At 39.9% G+C, this 20,641-nt stretch overlaps 1 protein-coding gene across 1 annotated transcript in view; it reads right to left on the reverse strand.

Moving 5' to 3' along the window:
- SPAG17 (sperm associated antigen 17) overlaps positions 1-20,641 on the reverse strand; it is a 232,641-nt gene that overhangs the window by 18,721 nt on the left and 193,279 nt on the right. The window contains exons 38-46 of the mRNA XM_025390599.1: positions 20,591-20,636; positions 17,843-17,942; positions 17,572-17,619; positions 14,404-14,503; positions 13,531-13,633; positions 11,887-12,018; positions 4,038-4,174; positions 2,482-2,666; positions 698-758 (exon numbers count right to left, since the gene is read on the reverse strand). Of these exons, the coding sequence (XP_025246384.1) occupies positions 698-758; positions 2,482-2,666; positions 4,038-4,174; positions 11,887-12,018; positions 13,531-13,633; positions 14,404-14,503; positions 17,572-17,619; positions 17,843-17,942; positions 20,591-20,636 (912 nt within the window). The remainder of the gene's footprint in view (positions 1-697; positions 759-2,481; positions 2,667-4,037; positions 4,175-11,886; positions 12,019-13,530; positions 13,634-14,403; positions 14,504-17,571; positions 17,620-17,842; positions 17,943-20,590; positions 20,637-20,641) is intronic.

Raw genomic sequence — 20,641 nt, forward strand, 5'->3', positions numbered from 1 at the left:
GCTCTGTCGCCCAGGCTGGAGTGCAGTGGCGCGATCTCGGCTCACTGCAAGCTCCGCCTCCCGGGTTCACGCCATTCTCCTGCCTCAGCCTCCCGAGTAGCTGGGACTACAGGCGCCCACAACCGCGCCCGGCTAATTTTTTGTATTTTTAGTAGAGACGGGGTTTCACCGTGGTCTCGATCTCCTGACCTTGTGATCCGCCCGCCTCGGCCTCCCAAAGTGCTGGGATTACAGGCGTGAGCCACCGCGCCCGGCCCATGATTTCTTAATATAGCATTAAATAATATTCTCTGGCAAATACCAAGAGAGCAAACCAGATTTACATAAAATATAAAGAATGGAATAATTATTTTTCAGTTTGCATAAGGATTTACTTTTTAAAACGGTAGTTTTTATACAACGGTACATAACTGTAATATTGGGACAAGTGAGGTGAGCTTCAGAATTGTTTCCATAGCTGGCAGTTTAACTCTGTTTATGCATAGGATCGGTCTCATGGTTACCACATGGAATGAATGCCATCAAGCCACATACTGTATCACTACCAGAAATCTTTTGCTTATGATATTAAAAACATTAGACTTATACATAGTTTGAAATGAATGGGCAGAATGATTTCAAAGCCCACTTCACTGGAAACCTATACATATTCATTTACATGCACGCAAGGAAACACAACAGATGACATAGGACTTACGGGTCCAGGTTTGTAAGTCACTTTCAGTCCTGTGCTGGGTGGGGGCTGCTTTACTTTAAACCTACAAGGCAGCAAGATGAAAATAAATTGATGCCATAATGAAAAACAGGAGCAATGAATAAGCTGGGATGTTATAAAATAAGGAAGGTGTTAATACTTGCTACACAGGAGCCGGGGGTCCATACCATTAAAAAAACAACTTTAATATTCAATTGGGAGAAGAATCTGGGGCCCATTTCACAACTGCCTTTCCAACAGTTTTCATCAGCATAAAACGGGCTCCAACCTGAATTTCAACCCTTTGTTACTGGTTGCTGACGAGCAGCCCAGGCTTGGGCAGTGGGACTGTTTGGCTGGTGTGTGCATTTCAGCGTAGCTGCCAGCATGAACGCAAACGCTGGCAGCCGGGTCGTTAAGTTGAAGAATAAAGGCTCTTTTGGAAGGCAGTGGAGCATGGGAGCCAGCCTTGCTCTATCTTGGTATGGGGTTTGCATGTTTGAGGAGAGGAGAAACAGAAAGGCTCAGAAAATGTCGAAGAACTTGAAAAGCTCTGAGCTCACACATGGTGCTTATTGATCTCTCTCCCTTCCTGTGGTTTGTGGGTTCTGCTTGAAGGTTAAAGACCTGGAGTAAATTAAAATGCCAAGGAAAGCCTGCCTCCACTCTGACCCCAACACTGCTTCTTCCTCCATCAACCTTGCTGTCTGCTCTATCGTGGCTGAATTAACAAGCTGAGGAGTGAAATCTCCAAAACTAAAATTTTATACTGGAGCGACAGGACCCGCACGAATGAGTTTTATTAGTTTGAGGTTGACTCTCTATTTCTCCCCACCCACTTTGTTGGCAACAACCTAAAAAATAATAATGTGTGATTTGGTGGCCTGAGTTCCACATCAGATTGTTTCTCAGGAAGCAAAGGTCATTCCTGAAGCTGGGGATTTGCCTCAACTGAAACAACTGAAATAGGACAGGGATCTTTCAAACTGGATGCTTCTATCATTTTGTCTTATCTGATTTCCAATCATCAATCAGAATCACAAACACTTGTGAAGGACTTACCACTGAACTCTGAAAATGACTGCAACTGAAATAAACATATATTCCATTTTAATGGAAGTAATACACATGCTTAGGTTTAAGATAGAATAGTGGACATTTTGTACTTGGGAATGGTTTGGTAGAGGTATATGGTTTATTGATCCAATGGAAAGGTTTGAAATTTCACACAAAAGTATTAGTAAAGCAAGGCATATGGTGGGACTCAGGAGATCTGAAATTTGGCCTCTGCTAACCTACAAGATGTTAAAACAAGTTACACAGTTTCTCCTTTTATAGTAGTCTCATAAGGTTTTTCCCTCCATTATGCAGAAACAATGTAATTAAAAGTGCTTTTCAGATCATACTGTGCAAACAAACATCAGCTGGTATTATTATAGTTAGTGGATTTGAGAAAAAGACTTTCAATTATAGTGCATTAGTAGCTGTAACACTTGTACAACCTCCTCCTTTTTTTCCACTAGTGGAGATCAGGATGTGAGTTGCTTTTACCAAAGTATGAATAATGATGAATAGGAGGGCAAGGAAGTATCTACCATATAATTGGAGCCCGATAAACACTCACTGATTTGTTGATGAATGAATAAGTGTGTAAATGACTGAATGAATCATGTGAAGATTCAAGGAGTAATTATAGTTCGGTCCAATAAACATTTACTGATGGAGGTGACCAAAGACAAGTCACAGGGTAGGGAAAGGTAGGCAGACCTTTCGTCCCTTGGCCTCACCTGCAGAAGTCCACTCCAACATTCTTGAGCTTTACAACTGTGGCATAGGTATGTCCTTCCTTAAGCACTCCAAACTTCACTGATGACGGGAGAAGATGGAACCCAAAAGGGGATGACTGTGGATTATTAACGGCGGCAGATGCAATAGAGGATGTGTTCACTTTTCCTGCAACAGAATCTTGCACCTTTGCATTAAGGAAAAATTAATAAAATGGTTCTATTTTGAGTTCCCAAGATTAGAAAAAAAAAAAAAAAAAGGCCCTGTCACCAGAGGAAAATAACTTTTTGGTCGCTGGAGGAAATGAATGTTTATAGTCTCATGTAATCCTTACAACAGCCGTTTAGGGAGGTATTTTAGGCTTTCTTTTAAGGATAAGGAAGTCAAGTTCAGAGAAGTGAAAGATGATTGTTCAAGTGGTAAGTAGCATAGCAAAGATTCAGACTCAAGTTTGCCTGATTCGAGAGTCTGTGCTCTTCCATCTGTGCCAGTGGTCATCAAACATTAGCTTCCATCAGAATCTCCTGGAGGACTCATTAATAATAATACACAGATTGCTGACTTTACCCCCAGAGTTTTTCATTCTGTTGGTTGGGGGCAGGGCCCAAGAATTTGCATTTATAACAAGTTCTTAGTGTTGGCAATGCTGCTGGTCAGACAACCACACTTTGAGAACCATTGGTCTGTGCCCTTATTATTCCTCACATCAGCAGCGGTGACATCATCTCAGAGTTTGTTAGAACTGCAGAACCCCATGCCCTACACCAGACCTAGTGAGTCAGAATCTGAATTTTAATAAGATCCTGAGGTAATCCATAGGCACATTAAAGTTTGAGACGTACTGTAATTTTGTCAGTTATATATAACAATAAATTCTGTGATGGAGATGAACACAGTGTGCCATGGAAGAAAAAAAAGACAATTATCAAAACTGGTGGACTCCAGAAGGTTTCCCAATAGAACTGGGTGGAATCTTAATCTTAGAGGCTCTGAGGAAGGAAGGAGCTTAGTACTTGTAAAGAATGAAATCTACAATGACTGAATTATAGTGAGTTTGACAGGGTGAGGGCGAAGAAGCAAATGGGGCCTTGTCCTCATGTTAAGTCATTTGGATTTTATCCTAAGAGTCATGGCAACGGTGGCCAATGATTCCTTTAGCCAGTAGTAGTATGCTGGTAAACTGGCTGTCTGAAAACAATTCTGATTTCTAGTGTTTACCAATTTTATGGTGCAAGTACTCCCAGCATGGCTGATTTCAAGCTATCAGTGGTTTGATAACTGGCTCATAAAATTTCTCCCAGGAGCCTGTATGAGCCAGCTCCATCAAAGCACTGCCTGTGTTTACATGTGTGAGATGTAAGTTTAAAGAGCTTCATGGTGAGATCAATAGCAATATCAATATGGTCAATAGCAGTACACAGTGGTTGGAAACTAATAACTTCAATGAATCAGAATTACATAAAATCTACAAAAGGAGCAGGATTGAAAAAAATAAAAAATAAAGAATTACATCAAATGCTGATTGGCTGTGGGGCATTTGTTCCCATGTTTGTTTTACCTTTGCAAGAGGTTGAGACTTAGGCTTGGAACTCAGCAAATAACGAGGCAACTTCACTTTTTCTTTTCTTGCTTGTCCCGCAACATCCTGCAGCAAGGACTGGGTTGGAATTTTCACAGGCTCATAAGATTCTGGTTCTGTTAGAGAGAAAGCTTAAATTATGCCACATGGACATTTTATTCAAAGACATTGGAAATAATATCAGAATATATAAGAACATAAACCAACTTGGAAACTTTTCTTCTTTGCTTTTCAAAGAGCTTATTTATTTTTATTTATTTTATTTAATTTCAATTTTTCTTTTAGATTTACTGCAGGTTTGTTACAAGGGTATAATGCATGATCACGCTGCCCAAATAGTGAATATAGTACCCAATAGGACGTTTTTCAGCCTGCCTCCTCCCTTCCTCTCTCCTTTCGGAGTCCCCGCTGTCTTGTTCCCCTCTTTATGCCCACGAGTATCCAAGATTTAGTTTCTACCCAAGTGAGAACATGTGATTTTGGATTTTCTGTTTCTGCATTAATTTGCATAGAATAATGGCTTGTAGCTGCATCCACGTTGGTGCGAAGAACATGATTTCATTCTTTTTCATGGCTGCATAGTATTCTATGGTGTACATGTACTACATTTTAAAAATCCAATCCATCATTGATGGGCACCTAGGTTGGTTCCACGTCTTTGCTATCGTGAACATTACTGCAGTGAACATGTGAGTGTATATGTCTTTTTGATAGAAATATTTCTTTTTCTTTGGCTGTATATCTAGTAATGGGATTGCTGGGTCAAATTGCAGTTCTATTTTTAGTTTAAAGAGCTTATTTAAAAGGAGAAAAGTCTTCTGTTAATTCTTGCCTTTTCATTTTACAAAGTGATTTTACATACATGACCTAATACGGGTCCTCACACAACCCTATAAGGTGGGCAGTACAGATGCTATTAGCATCCATTTTTTAATAAATGAGAAGAATAAGATTCTAAGAAGTCAAGTGGCTTGCCTAGGATGAACTGAATTATACCCAGGTCTTCAAGGTTCCGTCAACTAAATCAACAATATATAATACAATACAACATTAACTCTGAAAGATTTCTTGAAACTAATGAGTAAAAACAAATCCCAATAATTTTGATTCTACTACTATATTTATAGTTTTAAAAAGTGTTTAGTAAGGATAGATAAATTAAGCCATAAAATTAAATCTTCAAATCACTAAATTCGGTGACTTGTTCTTTTCCTCAGTTACATGAGGGAATGAGCAAGTGTAGGAAATCCATGCAGCAGTAGCTGTGTGTCTTTGTTCCACAGATAGATCCAGGAGGTGGAAATAAGAATGGTATTTTAGATCATGGTAGTTAAAAATCCTTTCCTGCATTCAAATCAAGAAGAGAGGAAGAGGAAGGGGACTAATATTTGAGTGTCCACGATCTGCAGGTGAGTGCCACACGTTTTTATACCTGAATGAGGGGGCTCTGGCAGTTATAATCTTGGACTGCTCAGCATTCTTCCCATCCTCCATCTCTATGCAAACTCCTGCCACACACATCTGGTGCCAGGACATCCCTGGTCCCAACCATGAGGAGCAAAGCCCAGTCAATGAGGTCCCATCCCTGGATATTTCCACTGAAGCGGACAGCGATAACCCCATCTTACATACTAGGTTATGGATCTGGAAGAATCAGAATCTTAGGCCTTTATGGTCATGATCTCTGCCACATGGAAATAACCTGTCCTTTGTAGGAGAGGATAAAACCAAACAAGAACAAGTAGGGATGGGTCATGGTGGAGGCAGGGAGGATATGGAGAGAAACAGGCATTCAGACGACACGAATACTTTCCTGGAAAGCCAGAGTACCTGAAGCCAAATGCCCCTGGGCTAGCACCACAGCCACACAGCCACTTTTCTGTGGTTTGCTTCTGGTCACCAATAAATTTCCTTTTTCGTTGGTGTCGTTCAAGTGAATTTGAATTTAAGTTCTCATGGCTGTAAACTGAAAAGTCCTAACTAATATAGTTGCAGTGTCTTTTTTTTGTTTGTTTACCAAAGGAAACAGAGGATCAGAGGATTAAATAACTTGTCCAAGAAACTATAATGAGAGTCAGGGCTGGAATGTGGACCTAAGTGTGTTGGAACCACAAGGAACATGCTCCTTTTACTACTCGGTGTGTCCCAAACCCATTCGTGTATCACAGTCTCCTGGGCTGCTTTTGGAAGAACAGAGATTTCCAGTCCACATGCCAGTAAAGCCCTATTCCTGACCAAAACAGAATCAGAATCTCTGGGAATGGAACTCAGTGATCAGTGTTTTAATGTATTTATTCCCTTTGATCACCATTCTCTGCATAGGCAACCATTCCGGTAGCTTGGTACAGTTTTGGTTCATATCCTTGCCATATGTGTATTACTGCTTTGTGTGCATTCATGTATCAGTCTAATAAGTACTAATTTGTTGCTCATACTATTATTATTAATAGTAAATATGGTATGGAGTTTATCATGAGCTGGGCACTGTGCTAAGTATTTTACATACATTAACTAATTTAATTCTCACAGCCTTGTGATGTATATAGCATTATTTCCCCTTTACAGAAGAGAAACAGGAAGAGATAAAGGGTTTAAATAATGTGCCCAGTGTTCATAGCTATTACACAAGGAGCCCGAATGTGAACCCAGATAGAGCCTGTACTCTTAGCTCTGCTCTGTACTGGACTGACTCCCATAAAACACGCAGATTATTATTCCACTGAGCCTGCCTAGGGCTTCTCCAGGGATCGGGATCATGGGGGAGGGAGTCCTTGAGGGTCTTGGAGCAGTGGCTAATTACCAGCTGAGGTGCTTTAATATTTGAACAACTGGTACAATCCAACTAGTGCGTTCATCTCAATATTACTGCTGGACCTGAGCCGACTGAAGAACCAGTAGTGGTTCCTTGTTACCATGCTGAGGAAGGCTGGATTATTTATTCACAATTATTTACTTCCCCTTTGAGGATGGCTTCCCTGTAGGTGGAGTATATTTCTCTGCTCCATTGACTTTGAGCTTGGCCACGGGACTTGCTTTAACCAACAAATGTGTCTGTGGATGGCAGTGTGTGCCAGGCTGAGCAGAGGCTGTGAAGTGCAGCATGTGTTTCTGCTGGTCTCTCCTGAGCTTTGACCCTCTGCTGTGAGGACGGCTTGCCCAGTGTGGTGGCTCCTTGGCTCCTACAGTGTGGCATTCCTGGAATACACCTGAACCTTACCTGCAGCCGGAGGTGTGCTGGTGAATGGTTAACAACTACCTCTCCCAGGATAAACTGCCCTGGTTTGTGCCAGTCTGGGGCAGAGCTGCCATGGACATCCACAGGCCCACAGACTGGCTGTTTTAAACCACTACAGGATTTGGCGGTGCTTCCATGCAGTATTATCACAGTGAGCACTGAACCCACGTTTTATTTTGCAAGTCCAAACCTTCTCTAGCTGACTCTATTGTATTTTCTGGACATCACCTTGTATTAGTACCAGATAAAAACACTCTTATCTACTTACACTGATTCCCTGTTCATTTCTCCCTTTAAGGTTTTGAACACATTCATTTTATTCATTTTATTTTAAATAAAATATTCAGGCCGGGTGTGGTGGCTCATGCCTATAATCCTAGCACTTTGGGAGGCCGAGGTGGGCGGATCACCCTAGGTCAGGAGTTTGAGACCAGACTGGCCAACATAGTGAAACCCCATCTCTACTAAAAAAAAAAAAAAAAAAAAAAAAAAAAAAACTAAAAAAAATTAGCTGGCATGATGGTGGGCGCCTGTAATACCAGCTACTTAGGAGGCTGAGGCAGGAGACTCGCTGGAACCCGGGATGTGGAGGTTGCAGTGAGCCAAGATCGTGCCACTGCACTCTAGCCTGGGTGACAGAGCAAGACTCCCTCTCAAAAAAAGAATTAACAAATAAAATAAATATTCTTTTCTCTTCCCTACATCGAGAATGTAGTATAATATAATATAGAGAATAAGGAGTCTTGAAATTCATTCTAACCCTAGCTCAGTCACAAATCTGCTGTATGATTTTAGATGTTGCTTGAATAGGTTTCAGTTTCCTTAGGTAAAATGAGGGTTGTTGCAGGCGATTCACCTCTTAAATCTTAAAATCTATGAAATTCTGTTTATTTTTCAAGACCATTCCTTCCATAAAGCTTTCTCCATTGCTTTGTGTTAATTCCTTCCTACTCTGAATTTCTTTAAACTTTTTATATCAAAATTTAATTTTCCATTTACAGTGGAGTCATATTATTGTCCCTTATCTCAAGTACCTCGGTACCTGGGAGTGCAGTAGGTGTTTCAAACAATTTATTTCTCCTCCTTCAAAGCTTTGTTTCTTTGAAGCTTGTGCCATCAGACTATATTAGTTACTACTTCTCCAAGTGGTTGTTATTTACTGACCACTCTCGATCATTCCCTTTATTTACTGGTGATTTTAACACCTGAGAGGGTCTCCCACTTTGTTTTTCCTGATGACATCACCTGGATGATCCATCCAACACCCTATCTTATCTGATTCTTGATCACACCGTTTCTTTATCTTTTCCACCTCACAAAGTCTTATGGCCACATTTTTTACCTTGCCAACCCCGATGATTTTACCATTTCAAACTCTGTTTCAAGCACCCTTTCTGGATTACCACCTCCTATTCTTCTAGCTTATTATTCTGTCATATCCAGCAGGCAATTATTTGACCTCACTGAGGTCTCTCACCAACACTACCACCTTACACAAGCAGTCCCTCCCTTCTTGTTTTGCTTTCCTGCTTATGTGGAAGAGATTTGATGCTCTATCATTATATCCACTCCTTTGCAATCAGACTAGAATTCCCTCATCCATCTTCCCCATACCAAACCTATCAACCTGCTTGAAATTGTATCCCTATTCTCTCTCTTCTCCCCTGTCACTATGGAGGAGGTGACCCTATTCATATCTAAGGTTAATTCTGTCACTCAAGGTTTTCCCCAGATGCCATGTTCTTCCATCTTCTTTAGGATCTTGCGGTCTTGCACCTTAGGTGCCCCTTTCTCTGGCATCATCAGGTTCTCCCTGGTATGGAATTATCATCATTTGCAAATCAATAGGCTCTAGTATGCTTAATCTTTAGAAAAATATCTCTTCCTTGACTACATATTCCTCTTTTATCTGCAATCCCATTTCTTTAGTCTTTTAAGCAAAACTCTAGGGTAAAGCTGTGTAGTCTTGTGCTGCCACCATTCTATTACCCACTTTACTTAGGCTTCAACCCCCTCCATGCTCTGAAACTGCCCTTGTTAAGTTCACCAGTGATCTCCATCTTGTTCAACCCCACCTTCCTTCCTCACCTTGCTTGACCTTTCAGGGGCATTTGATACACTCAAAACACTCAGTGATTTCACACTCCTGTCATTCTGCTATACCTTACTGGCTGCTGCTCCTTTCCCCTTCCCTTTCCCTCCCCTCTCCTCTCCTCTTCTCTTTTCTTTTCAGAAGGAGTTTCACTCTTGATTGCCCAGGCTGTAGTGCAATGGCGTGAAATCGGCTCACTGCAACCTCTACCTCCCGGGCTCAAGTGATTCTCCTGCCTCAGCCTCCCGAGTAGCTGGGATCACAGGTACATGCCACCATGCCTGGCTAATTTTTTGTATTTTTAGTAGAAACAGGATTTCACCATGTTAGCCAGGCTGGTCTCGAACTCCTGATCTCAGAGATCCGCCCGCCTCGGCCTCCCTAAGTGCTGGGATTACAGGTGTGAGCCACCGTGCCTGGCCTACTGGCTTCTTCTTAATGGCCTTTACTGGCTCTTCCTCTGCCTGACTTTTACCTTCTAGAGTTTGCCTCAGGACAGCCATTCTCAAGGCATGAACCTATATCAGCAACATCAGTGCCACGTGCGAACTCATCAAAACTACAAATTCTCAGCCTCACAATCGGTTTAACCCAAGAATCATCCTTGATTCCTCTTTTTGTCTCACTCCTGCATCCTCTTGAGCAGCAAATTCTATTGGCTCCACCCTCATGATATAGTTCCTATTAATTTCCTTCTCACCATTCCCACTTCACCCATCATAGCCCAGGTCTTTAGCAACTCTCACATGTGCCACTTCAGTTGCTTCTTCCTTGCTTGCTCATTTTCTCACTCCTCCCTTTCCTTGCCACGAGTGGTTATCCTCACAGAGTGATCTTTTAAAAATAAGTTAGCCATATAACTACCCTGCTCAAAACCTTCCACTGATGTTAGAATAAAACTGCACTGAGAAGTACTACATGATCTCATCTCTGCCCCTCTGTCTGAGCTCATCTCCTTCTACTTTTTCCGTTGCTCATTTTGTTCTAGCTACATGCCTCCTTAATGTTTCTTCCCCTCAGGACCTTCATACTTGCTATTCTCACTACATGAACTATTCCTCTCTCCTAATCTTTGCAGGGCTAACTCCTTCTTGTACTTGTCTCAACTCAACTATTTTTTCACAGAGAGGCCTTCTAATCTCCTAATGGGATGTTGTCCCTCTCCCCAAGTCACTCTCCATACATTGTACTGTTTTATTATGTCATAATATTTATTACAACCTGAATTTATCTGAGTTATTTATTTGTTTACATATTGTCTACATTTGCCCATAATATGTGAGAGGTCTAGCTCCATCAGACATGGGAGGGGTCTCATCACTGTTGTATATCCATGCCTAGAACAATGCCTAGCACACAGTAGGCATTGAGTAATTATCCACTGAACGAATAAAACTTGTAGGAGAGAAGTTTAAGTCAGAAACGCAAAAGTCTTGTATGGGGTAAATCCTTTTTCTTTTTTCTTTTTCTTTTTCTTTTTTTTTAAGATAGAGTCTCACTCTGTTGCCTAGGCTGGAGTGCAGTGGCACGATCTCAGCTCATTGGAACCTCTGCCTCCCAGATTCAAGCGATTCTCCGCCTCAGCCTCCTCAGTAGCTAGCGTTACAGGCACGCGCCACCATGCCCAGCTAATTTTTGTATTTTTACTAGATACAGGGTTTCACCATGTTGGCCAGTGGTCTTGCACTCCCGACCTCAAGTGATCTGCCCGCCTCGGCCTCACAAAGTGCTGGGATTACAGGCATGAGCCACAGTGCCTGGCCAGGTAAATCTTTTAATTCATCCTTAAATGTGGCAAAATACTTGCTCTATAAGAGATAACTGAAACCCATCTGTAGATTCCCACCTCACATTAAGCATGCAACATGCCCACAGGAACCAAGTGGTGGCAAAATTATCTACACAATGCAAATTACTCTCTCTATCTCTCTTTTGTGACCAACTATATTTAGTTGAATTATCTTAGTGAAATCAGCATGATGTGACTCTATTGTAACTAGATATAATCCTGTATTATTCTGTATTTCAATTTCTGCTAGTCCAGTAAGATTATGTGCTACGTAAGATAGAGACTACATCTTATGTTTTTCTTCTAGCACCTGCAGGACCAAGAAAGTACTGAGATAACAGGTAAATCTAAGTACCAAATTTTTGACTACTCGAGAAAAACTGTCAGGTGTTGTCTGATCTTCAATAAATCATACAAGTTCTTAGATAATTAAAAGGGAAAAAATTAAGTAAAATGAAATAAAATAACATCAAAAAATATTGCTTTATGTTTCTTTCCTTCAATCTGGAACTTTCAGTCATTCTCAAAAATGTTATTGAAGATACTTTGATGTATTAAGAAGCTTTGCAAAGCTGTGTAGTCCCAGCATCTGTGACCCTCTCAATTTTTTTCTGTAACTCTCAACCATGCTTCCTAGTGCCATCTCCCATAAGCCAAAAAGGCATAATGTTCAGTTTCAAGAAACAGTAAGATAAAAAAGTGACTGCCATACCTTCAGGAGATTTTGTTAAATTTTCTGTTTGGTTCTGAGCAGTGAAATCCTTCTTAGCCGCAGAAATCTCTGGTTTTGGAAGGCTAGCCACACTTGAGGACTTCTGTTCTGAAACCTTACGTGGCTCGAAATCTAGAAAACCCGACATGAACCTTACAAAGTGATATTTTGTACAATGATATAATGACTACTACTGTTTGTATGAACAAACATTGAACAAGGTGTTTTACAATGAACAAGGTACCTTTTCTCCCACTCTCTTTAGAAAGACTAAATATAAGAAAGCCATTAAGAGGCAGGGATTCTTAAAATATGATATAATGTTTGCCTTTAACAAACAGGAACTTCAAGTATCGTACTGTACAGTAGAAAATTCCTCTATCTGGGTATTTTAACTACTCAGTTTACCAGAGAGAAACACTAAATTTTATTTCATCCCTAAATTCTTCAGCATGCGGCTCCTGAAAATGAAGACATTCTCCTACATATTCACAGCACCATCATCATACCCAAGAAATTAACAGTAATTTAACAATGTCCTCTCTTACACAGTCTCCTAATCAAACTTGTGCAGTTTTTCCAAAATATCTTTTACAGCTGTTTTTTCCTCAACCAAAGATCTAATCAAAGCTTAGGTTTCACATTAGTTTTTATATCACTTTAGTCTGTTTCAGTTTAGAACAATCATCCCATCTTTTTTGTTTTAATGATATTGATTTTTGAAGAGGCTAGGCTGGTAGTCTTACAGAATGTCTACATTTTGGTAGACATTTGTCTCTGTTTCCTCTTGATTAGATTCTGGTTAAGCATTTTTGGCAAGAATTCTCTATAGGATTGTATTAGTCGGTTTTCACACTGGTTATAAAGACATATCCAAGACTGGGTATGTCTATAGGAAAAGGTTTAATGGACTCCCAGTTCCACATAGCTGGGGAGGCCTCACAATCACGGTGGAAGGCAAGGAGGAGCAAGTCATGTCTTACATAAATGGCAGCAAGAAAATAGACAGCGAGCTTGTGCAGGGGAACTCCCCCTTATAAACCCATCAGATCTCATGAGACTTATTCACTATCACGAGAACAACATGGGAAAGACCTGCCCCCATGATTCAATTACCTCCCACCAGGTACCTCCCACAATACTTGGGAATTCAAGATGAGGTTTGGGTGGGGACAAAGCCAGACTATATCAAGAATCTATGCACTTTGTGTTGCATCACACGAGAACTCACTCACTGCTAGGTTGTCTCATTGTTGGTAGGAGTTTGATGACTTAGTTAAGGTAGAAAATGCTCAATGTCTCCATTGTAAAGATACATTTTCCTCCTTATAATTTGTAAGTAATATGTGGGTTGATATTTTGAGATCTTATGAATGTCTTGTTCCCCAATGAACTTTCATTACTCCCCTGCTTTTTAAATTAGTCGGGTCTCCTAAATGCATTTAGGCCAATTTTAAGCATACAGGATGAAAACAAAATGTTATTTACATCTTAGTTTTCTCATATAACTCAGCCAGATCTGTAATATGCACGTCACTGTAGGCTATGGCATCAGCTATCAGTGGTTATGTCCTAAGAGGCCGCTGTCAGGTATTATTCAGTTATGGACATTTAAGAGGAGTATGTGCTATGCTAACATATTACCTAGATTAAGATCAGATGTATCTTGAACAGCCATTTCATTTGCATCTTCATTTTTCTTTGTAAAAGGAGGCAGTTTTTTGGAAAGACTGTCCAGATGATTAAACTGAAAGGAAAAAAAACCTTATTTTAGACTTATACACGGCTGAAATTCAACTGTTACAAATATGTTAAATTGATAAGCAATAATGAAAACATATTTTTAATGCCCTGAAAATAAAGTTTACAAACTGAAATTCTATAAGAGACTGATTAACCCAATTCTAGCTTTTGTTAACTAGTCATAATTTCCCATAATTTCTTCTGAAATTTTCACAGAAATGCAGGGTGTTCTGAACACATGAAAATACTCACTTTGCTTCAGGGTTTTAATGAGCTTTTGGCCAGTGAGGGGAAGGTCAGGGCTGTGGTCCTACAGTTAAGCTGAAATAGAACAGGCGAAGAGCGTTCTCCCTCCCTGAGCTTCCAAGAACTCACGATCTCTTAGTGCTATCTTAGCAGCTGATGGGTGAGGAAATTTTAACTGAATAAAAACTTCAAAATGGGTTATCAGAGGAGGGTCAATGATAGGAAAGATTCTGCCTAAAAAGGCTTAACATAGATGGGAGAGAGTGATTAACAGAGAGACTGAAAGGCAGGATCAGGGAGTCAGAGTAATGCATTGCAGACAACTTCTATTTAGGTGCAAGACCTGACATTAGTCTTCCCTATCACATGCTTGTGAGAATATGGATTTGAAGGGTGTAGGTTAGTCAGTCAGGTCGATGCAGGAAAGAATTAAACAGCATCAGGAAAGATAGATTACATAATAACATATGCAGCATATCAACTTTTATAAAAACTTTTATTAGATTATTGTTCATTATAGTCAATTACCTGAGATTGATATAACTGGTGCAATTCAGACTTAAAAAAAGGTGGTATTCTGTGGTTCTTAATATCCATTAGATAATTTTGTGTTGTCTCAATTTCCTTCCTGGTTGATGTTTCCATAATGATGCAAAAGAAGACATGGAACATTTTAAAGTGTTATTTGTTTGTGCTTTAGCTCTAAATCCCACAACAGTGAATGCAATCACTAACAATAAAACTGATAAGAATTAATTTGTTAGATATTTTTTGTCAAATTGTTTTGGTTCATTCTCTCTTCTTTTAGAATCAGTCACATTTCTTACTTCAAAAATCAGACTCTCATGTAAGATAGGAAATAATGATACCGGATGTTAGTTTGATTTTGTAATTGGTCTCAAAAGGCTAAAAATCACATAGCCCTGTAATGGTTAAACTTCTTGAGGTTTTTCAATTCTCTGAGGTTTAAATGACAGCTAGAGTCTACTGGTTTTCATAATTTCAGTAGCAGTAGTAACAAAAAAACTTAAACCAAAAACAGAATCTTGAGGCATGATTTGTGAATAATGTGGTCAGTGGTTATAGAGTTAAATAAAAGCAATCATGATAGTCCTGTTTTCCAATACCAGAACCCCTATGTTGGGGAGACATTATGTAGGGAAAACCAATGAGATGTAAACGAAGTCACTGGGTAAGTCCAGGAGCTTTTAGAGAGGGCTGACTCAGCTGGGAGACTTTTCCTTGTCCTTGCCTTGTGTCTTTCCCAGCTTCCTGAAATATGAATGTAATGCATGGGGCTGCAGCAATCATTTTGCAACTAGGAAGTAAGCTTGAGAATGAAAATGATATACTAAGAATGATGGAACAGATAAAAAGAAGGAATCTGAATTCCTGATGATGTTGTGGTGCTTCCTACCATGAACTGCCCATCTCTGACTTCTTTCACATTAGGAAAATAAGCCCCTTTTTAATATGAGCACGGATTTGGAGGTTGTCTGTTAAATGTAGTTGAACTAAATCCTCCCTGAAATAGTTTTCATTTTTAAGTGCTTATTGCACTTAAAAAGCTTAAGTTTTGCAAAATATTTTACACTTAATCTTACAATAACCCTGTGAGTTACTACTTTTGTCCTCATTTTATGAGTTGAAAAACCAAAGTATAGAGAAGTTAAGTAACCTGTTCCAAATCACATTACCAATTAAGGGTGGAATCTAAATTAAAACCCAGGTTGCTTGCCTCCAAACCCATGATCTTGACAACTGCACATGCTAGTCAGCCGTCAGTCCCCCAGTGTGAGAGCTAAAAGAGACCTGCTATGGGTCTGCTATGGACTGCTATTTGGTAGTCCAATTAGCCTCCGTTTATTGATGAGCAAACTGAACTCCTGAAGTAAATGTTACTGAAGTGAAACAAGCAGCCAGCATCAGACATTCTGTAAGTAATCAAATTGTAACTGATTGGATCTGTGACCAGTGCTCTTATACTAGTTGACCTGTCTGGAAATACCAGACAGGCATGATCAAAATACAACCTTACTTCAACTTTCACTTCCCATTAAAAGTTTCTTATCTCTACTGCGTCACTGGATTCACTCGCCGATCTATGGCAGTCTGGTTGCTGCCCACCACTCTCTTAAACTTATTCTCACAAAAGAAGCTAATCAATCTTGTAACTGATAAACCCAAATTTCTTTTTTCATTCCCATTTCTAATTCTTCTAAATCATCTGACATTTGCTGACCAGCTTCTATTTCCTTGAAACTTGCTCTTTCCTTGACCCAGGTCATTTTCCACATTGCCAACACTTGTCTTTCTGTGACACTCATCTAATTATATGCTTTACTCTTCTTCTTCAAAAAACTTTCACTGGCTTGCCATTATATACCTATAAGTTAAAACTTGAAATTGTTAATGTTTCAAAATTTAATAAATTTGTATAGATAATACAAGCGTATGTACACAGTTTAATGAACACTCAAGAGTACATAATAATGAAGTCTCTATCTCATCCTATCCCCCATCTCTCAATCTCCTTCCTCTCAGGCAATCATGGTCTCTTGGAGAAGCTCTTAGGGATATTCTGATAATAATGGGCTTCAGGGCACATTACCTTAAAATATGGCAGCTTGACACACTGAATATTTTCAGCTGAAGGAATGTGAGAAAATGGCAGAAGCAGGAAGGTTACTCTCACCTTCCCTCTGCCCTTCTTCCCTGAAGCAGGACATAAAACCTAGAAACGATTTTCTGCCCTTCCCCTGAAGCAGCTCATAAGACCCTCTTATGAGAGATGCCCTTGCAATACCTGCAGGAAAGGAGCATCCTTATCTCTGAAGACACAGATGCACAGAGAGGAATATGAGCAACAGATCTTGCCTCAGTCCCCCAGCTTATTACCATTAGATTGTGCTTTTTTGCCCTATCATATTTCTCCATGAGTGTCCATTCTTCATGAAACCTAGCATAAAGACACTCAGGTATAGCCATTTATTTGAGTCTTCATTTCCTTATGAAGACTGTCATGTCATGTAAAACTTAAGCTATCCTCCCTGCAGACAGTATATCCCTTCTAGTTTGACCTCGAATAGGGGAGGTGACCCATGAGGCTTAAAGTCTTATCTCAGCACTCCCCTAACACATTTCACAAGACAACCCTGACATGTTTATGAAGAAACATATTAATCCTGAAGTCATCCTGAAGAGGAGCCATGCAAATATGTACAATAGATAGTATCATATGTACCGCTACATACTCAACAACTATATCCGGATTCTTTTCTCTATGACAAACGAGCTGGAGTTGAAATCCCCACCTAGGACTAAAAGGAAACCAAACCATATAACGCTTAGAGCACATTCCTCCTGTGAATTATAAGAACCTTGAGAGTTTATGATTGTGTTCTGCATTAAAGTTCCAGAATATTTATTGGTATATTAGAATCGCCAAAAGCACAGAGAAGGCCTGGACAGCTTTCTTGCTTAGGAGAGGAAGAGGATCTATCTAATGGTCAAATGGGTTTCCTCAAGAGACAGTGGCGTCGTCACATAAAGCTGAATGACCACTTGGTAGACATGTTGCGGAAGAGAGTCAAATAACATCTGGGTGCCTGGTAGGACATTTTGGCCTATCCCATTCTCAGAGTCTATTACTCTGGGCTCTTTCAGGTGCTTATGTGCATTTTGGGGTAGAATTACCTCGTTTTGTCTATCTTTTCTTTCCAGCGTTTTGAGGATGCTGTGTGCCTATGTGAAAGGAAAGGAAAGTATGGTGAAAAGGGGCAATGATTTCAGCTTAAAAACAAAACCAAAAACCCTCACCACTATATGATGAATTGTTAATAGTATGGGAGATGAAGGGCTGTGAATTCATTGATGTAGTCACCAAAAGTTATAGCACCTGCATATTCCATTTCCTCAATCACTGCATGCCTAATACTAATTAGAACACATTATTGGATTAACTTACCTCCATTTCTTTTCAAAGAAATCTTTCCTAAATGTGTCTGATGGACATTTTGGAGGCGTAGCCAAAGATTGCTTGAATAAATCAGTTAGGTGAGCTGCAACTTTAAACACAGATGTATTTAACTTTTATCCCCACTTCTTCATAGGACAACACACAATCAGTACACAATTACTCATTTGAGATACCTGTTAAGAGACTATATTTAATCTATCAAGAGTTTACTAGGATTTACATGACCAAGTTGTAATACAACCGTAAACTAGACTACTTTTATGAAATATCCTACCAGAAAACACGCAACTTATAGTCAAAATGTAAAATGCAGTGATCTCTCCTTTCTCCCATATTATTAGGGGAAGTGGTGTTCTGCTTAACTGAATTTCCTCATATCTGAGGCAGCAAACCTTAAAACAAATTAACCATGATATTGAAATTGTTTTTCTGAATATTTTCCTGCTTCCTGAATAAGACAATGGTTGTTCAACAATTTAGACAGCAATTCTCAGTTTATTCACAAAACATGATCTTGATGGGATGTCAACGGGAGATTAAAAGAAGGAAAATATTTTCATGTTTCATGGTTACATGAGCTTGGGAAACACTGATTTATACAAGGTTAAATAGGTTTCACTACTTTTCTGCATCTTTAATTAATTAATGTACATGTGACTCTCTAAGAAAATAAGACAATATGAAGCATTATACAAACTTCTTTTAACATGAAACTCATTTTTGGTGGGGCCTTCTCATAGATGAGTGTTTTAGGAAATACTATGGGGGAATGTTGATTTAGGATCATTTAAATTAATATGTCAGGGACAGCTATAAGTATGCAACAACTGTTTATTTCCTGGAACTGTTTGTTTAAAAAAATACGTTAGTTTTTACTTCACTTTTGGAAAACCTATGTGTTTTCCTTGTTGTGCCTGTTCACTTGTCCCAGAGGTTAAAAATTCAAAAGCTACAGGGTAGCGTTGCCAGATAAAGTAGAGGGACCCTGGTTAAATTTGCATTTCAAATAAACGACTTTTTAGTATAAGTATATCCCAGGCTTCCGGGGACACACTGTGTCTTAGCCTGCTTTGTGTTGCTATAAAATAATACCCGAGGCTGTGTAATTCATAAAGAAAAGAGATTTCTTTGGCTCACAATTCTTCAGGCTGTACAAGAAGCATGGTGCTGGCATCTGCTTCTGGTGAGGGCGTTAGGCTACTTCCACTCATGGCAGTGGGGGAAGGGGAGCTGGTATGTATAGATATCACATCATGAAAAAGGAAGCAACAGAGAGAGGGGAGATTCCAGACTCATTTTACCAACCAGCTCTCATGGCAACTAATAGAGTGGGAATTCACCTCACCAAGAGGGCAGAAGGTACCAAGCCATTCATGAGGGATCCACCCCAACGACCCAAATGCCTCCCATTAGGCCCCACCTCTCTCTAACATTTGGGATCAAATTTCTTTTCTTTTCTTTTGTTTGGAGACAGGGCCTTGCGCTGTTGCCCAGGCTGGAGTGCAGTGGCATGATCGCTGCTCATTGCAATCACCACCTACCAGGCGAAAGATATCCTCCCGCCTCAGCCTCCAGAGTAGTTGGAACCGCAGGCATGCACCACCACAGCCGACTCATTTGTTTTTTGTATTTTCTGTAGAGATGGGGTTTCACCATGTTGCCCAGGCTGGACTCCAACTCCTAGTCTCAAGAGATCCACCCACTTTGGCCTCCCAAAGTGCTAGGATTACAGGCAAGAGCCACCAGTCCCGGCCTGGGGATCAAATTTCAGCATGCGATTTAAAGGGGTCAAACATCCAAACTATAGTGTACTTATACTAACTAAAATTATTATTTGTCATTCATCTAAAATTTAACTAGGCCTTCTCTATTTTTATTCACTAAATCTGGCCACCCAACTACAGGAGTTGTCCAGGGTAAAAGAGTGACCACAGAGTATAGGGACAGGGAGACATAAGGGGTTGTGATGGACTCCCGTTATGCTCATTCTAAAGAAGCAGCTGCCAATTATCTTTAGCCAAACTTACTATGTAACAATGTGAGATTTCAAGAGGAAAAAGTCTGGATAAAGAACAACAACAACAACAAAAACAACTGTACAAGCCCACATTGTGGAGGATACTCAGAACCTATCTGTGGGACGAATGAAGCCCATAGCTGCCAGTTTATGATTTTTGCCATATGGCCAACGAAACAAAATCCCACCAAATTCTCTACTGCTTGTTTGCTGTGAGCTATGAAACCATCTAGCCACATTTGTTAGGGCTGTGTACATATACCCCCAAATGAATACTCTTTGAATGAGATCTAAGAGTAATCTACTTGCACTACATACAGTGTAAAACAGTGCAAGGCTTTGTTGATAACAGTGTAGTTGCTCAAAAGTTCTGTGTGTGGGAAGGCGGGCTGTTGGTTGGTTGACGGTTTCCTTCCTATATCTTCATTATAGCTGAGGCTAACATAAAAGTCAAATGTCAACATTTTTCACTTAATGGATGAAAGTTAAAGATGAATGAGAGAAAATTATGGTTTTCTAGGATCTCAAAGCTCAGGCAGAACAATACATGCAGAATGATTTACAAAACTAAACCACCACAACACAACATGGCCAATACAAGAATGGAGACAGGTACATGGTGTCTTGTTAGCAGATAACAGAATGACTGATAAGTGTATTTAAGATGATTCCTTTGAAATTTGTAAATATACTGCAGAAGAATATTAAATGCAACTCACCTTCAGTAACATGACTTTTTGTAGTTTCCTCCATTTTAGGGAAAGACTGAA

This window comes from Theropithecus gelada, chromosome 1, assembly GCF_003255815.1.
Source record: "Theropithecus gelada isolate Dixy chromosome 1, Tgel_1.0, whole genome shotgun sequence".
NCBI classification, from domain to species: domain Eukaryota; kingdom Metazoa; phylum Chordata; class Mammalia; order Primates; family Cercopithecidae; genus Theropithecus; species Theropithecus gelada.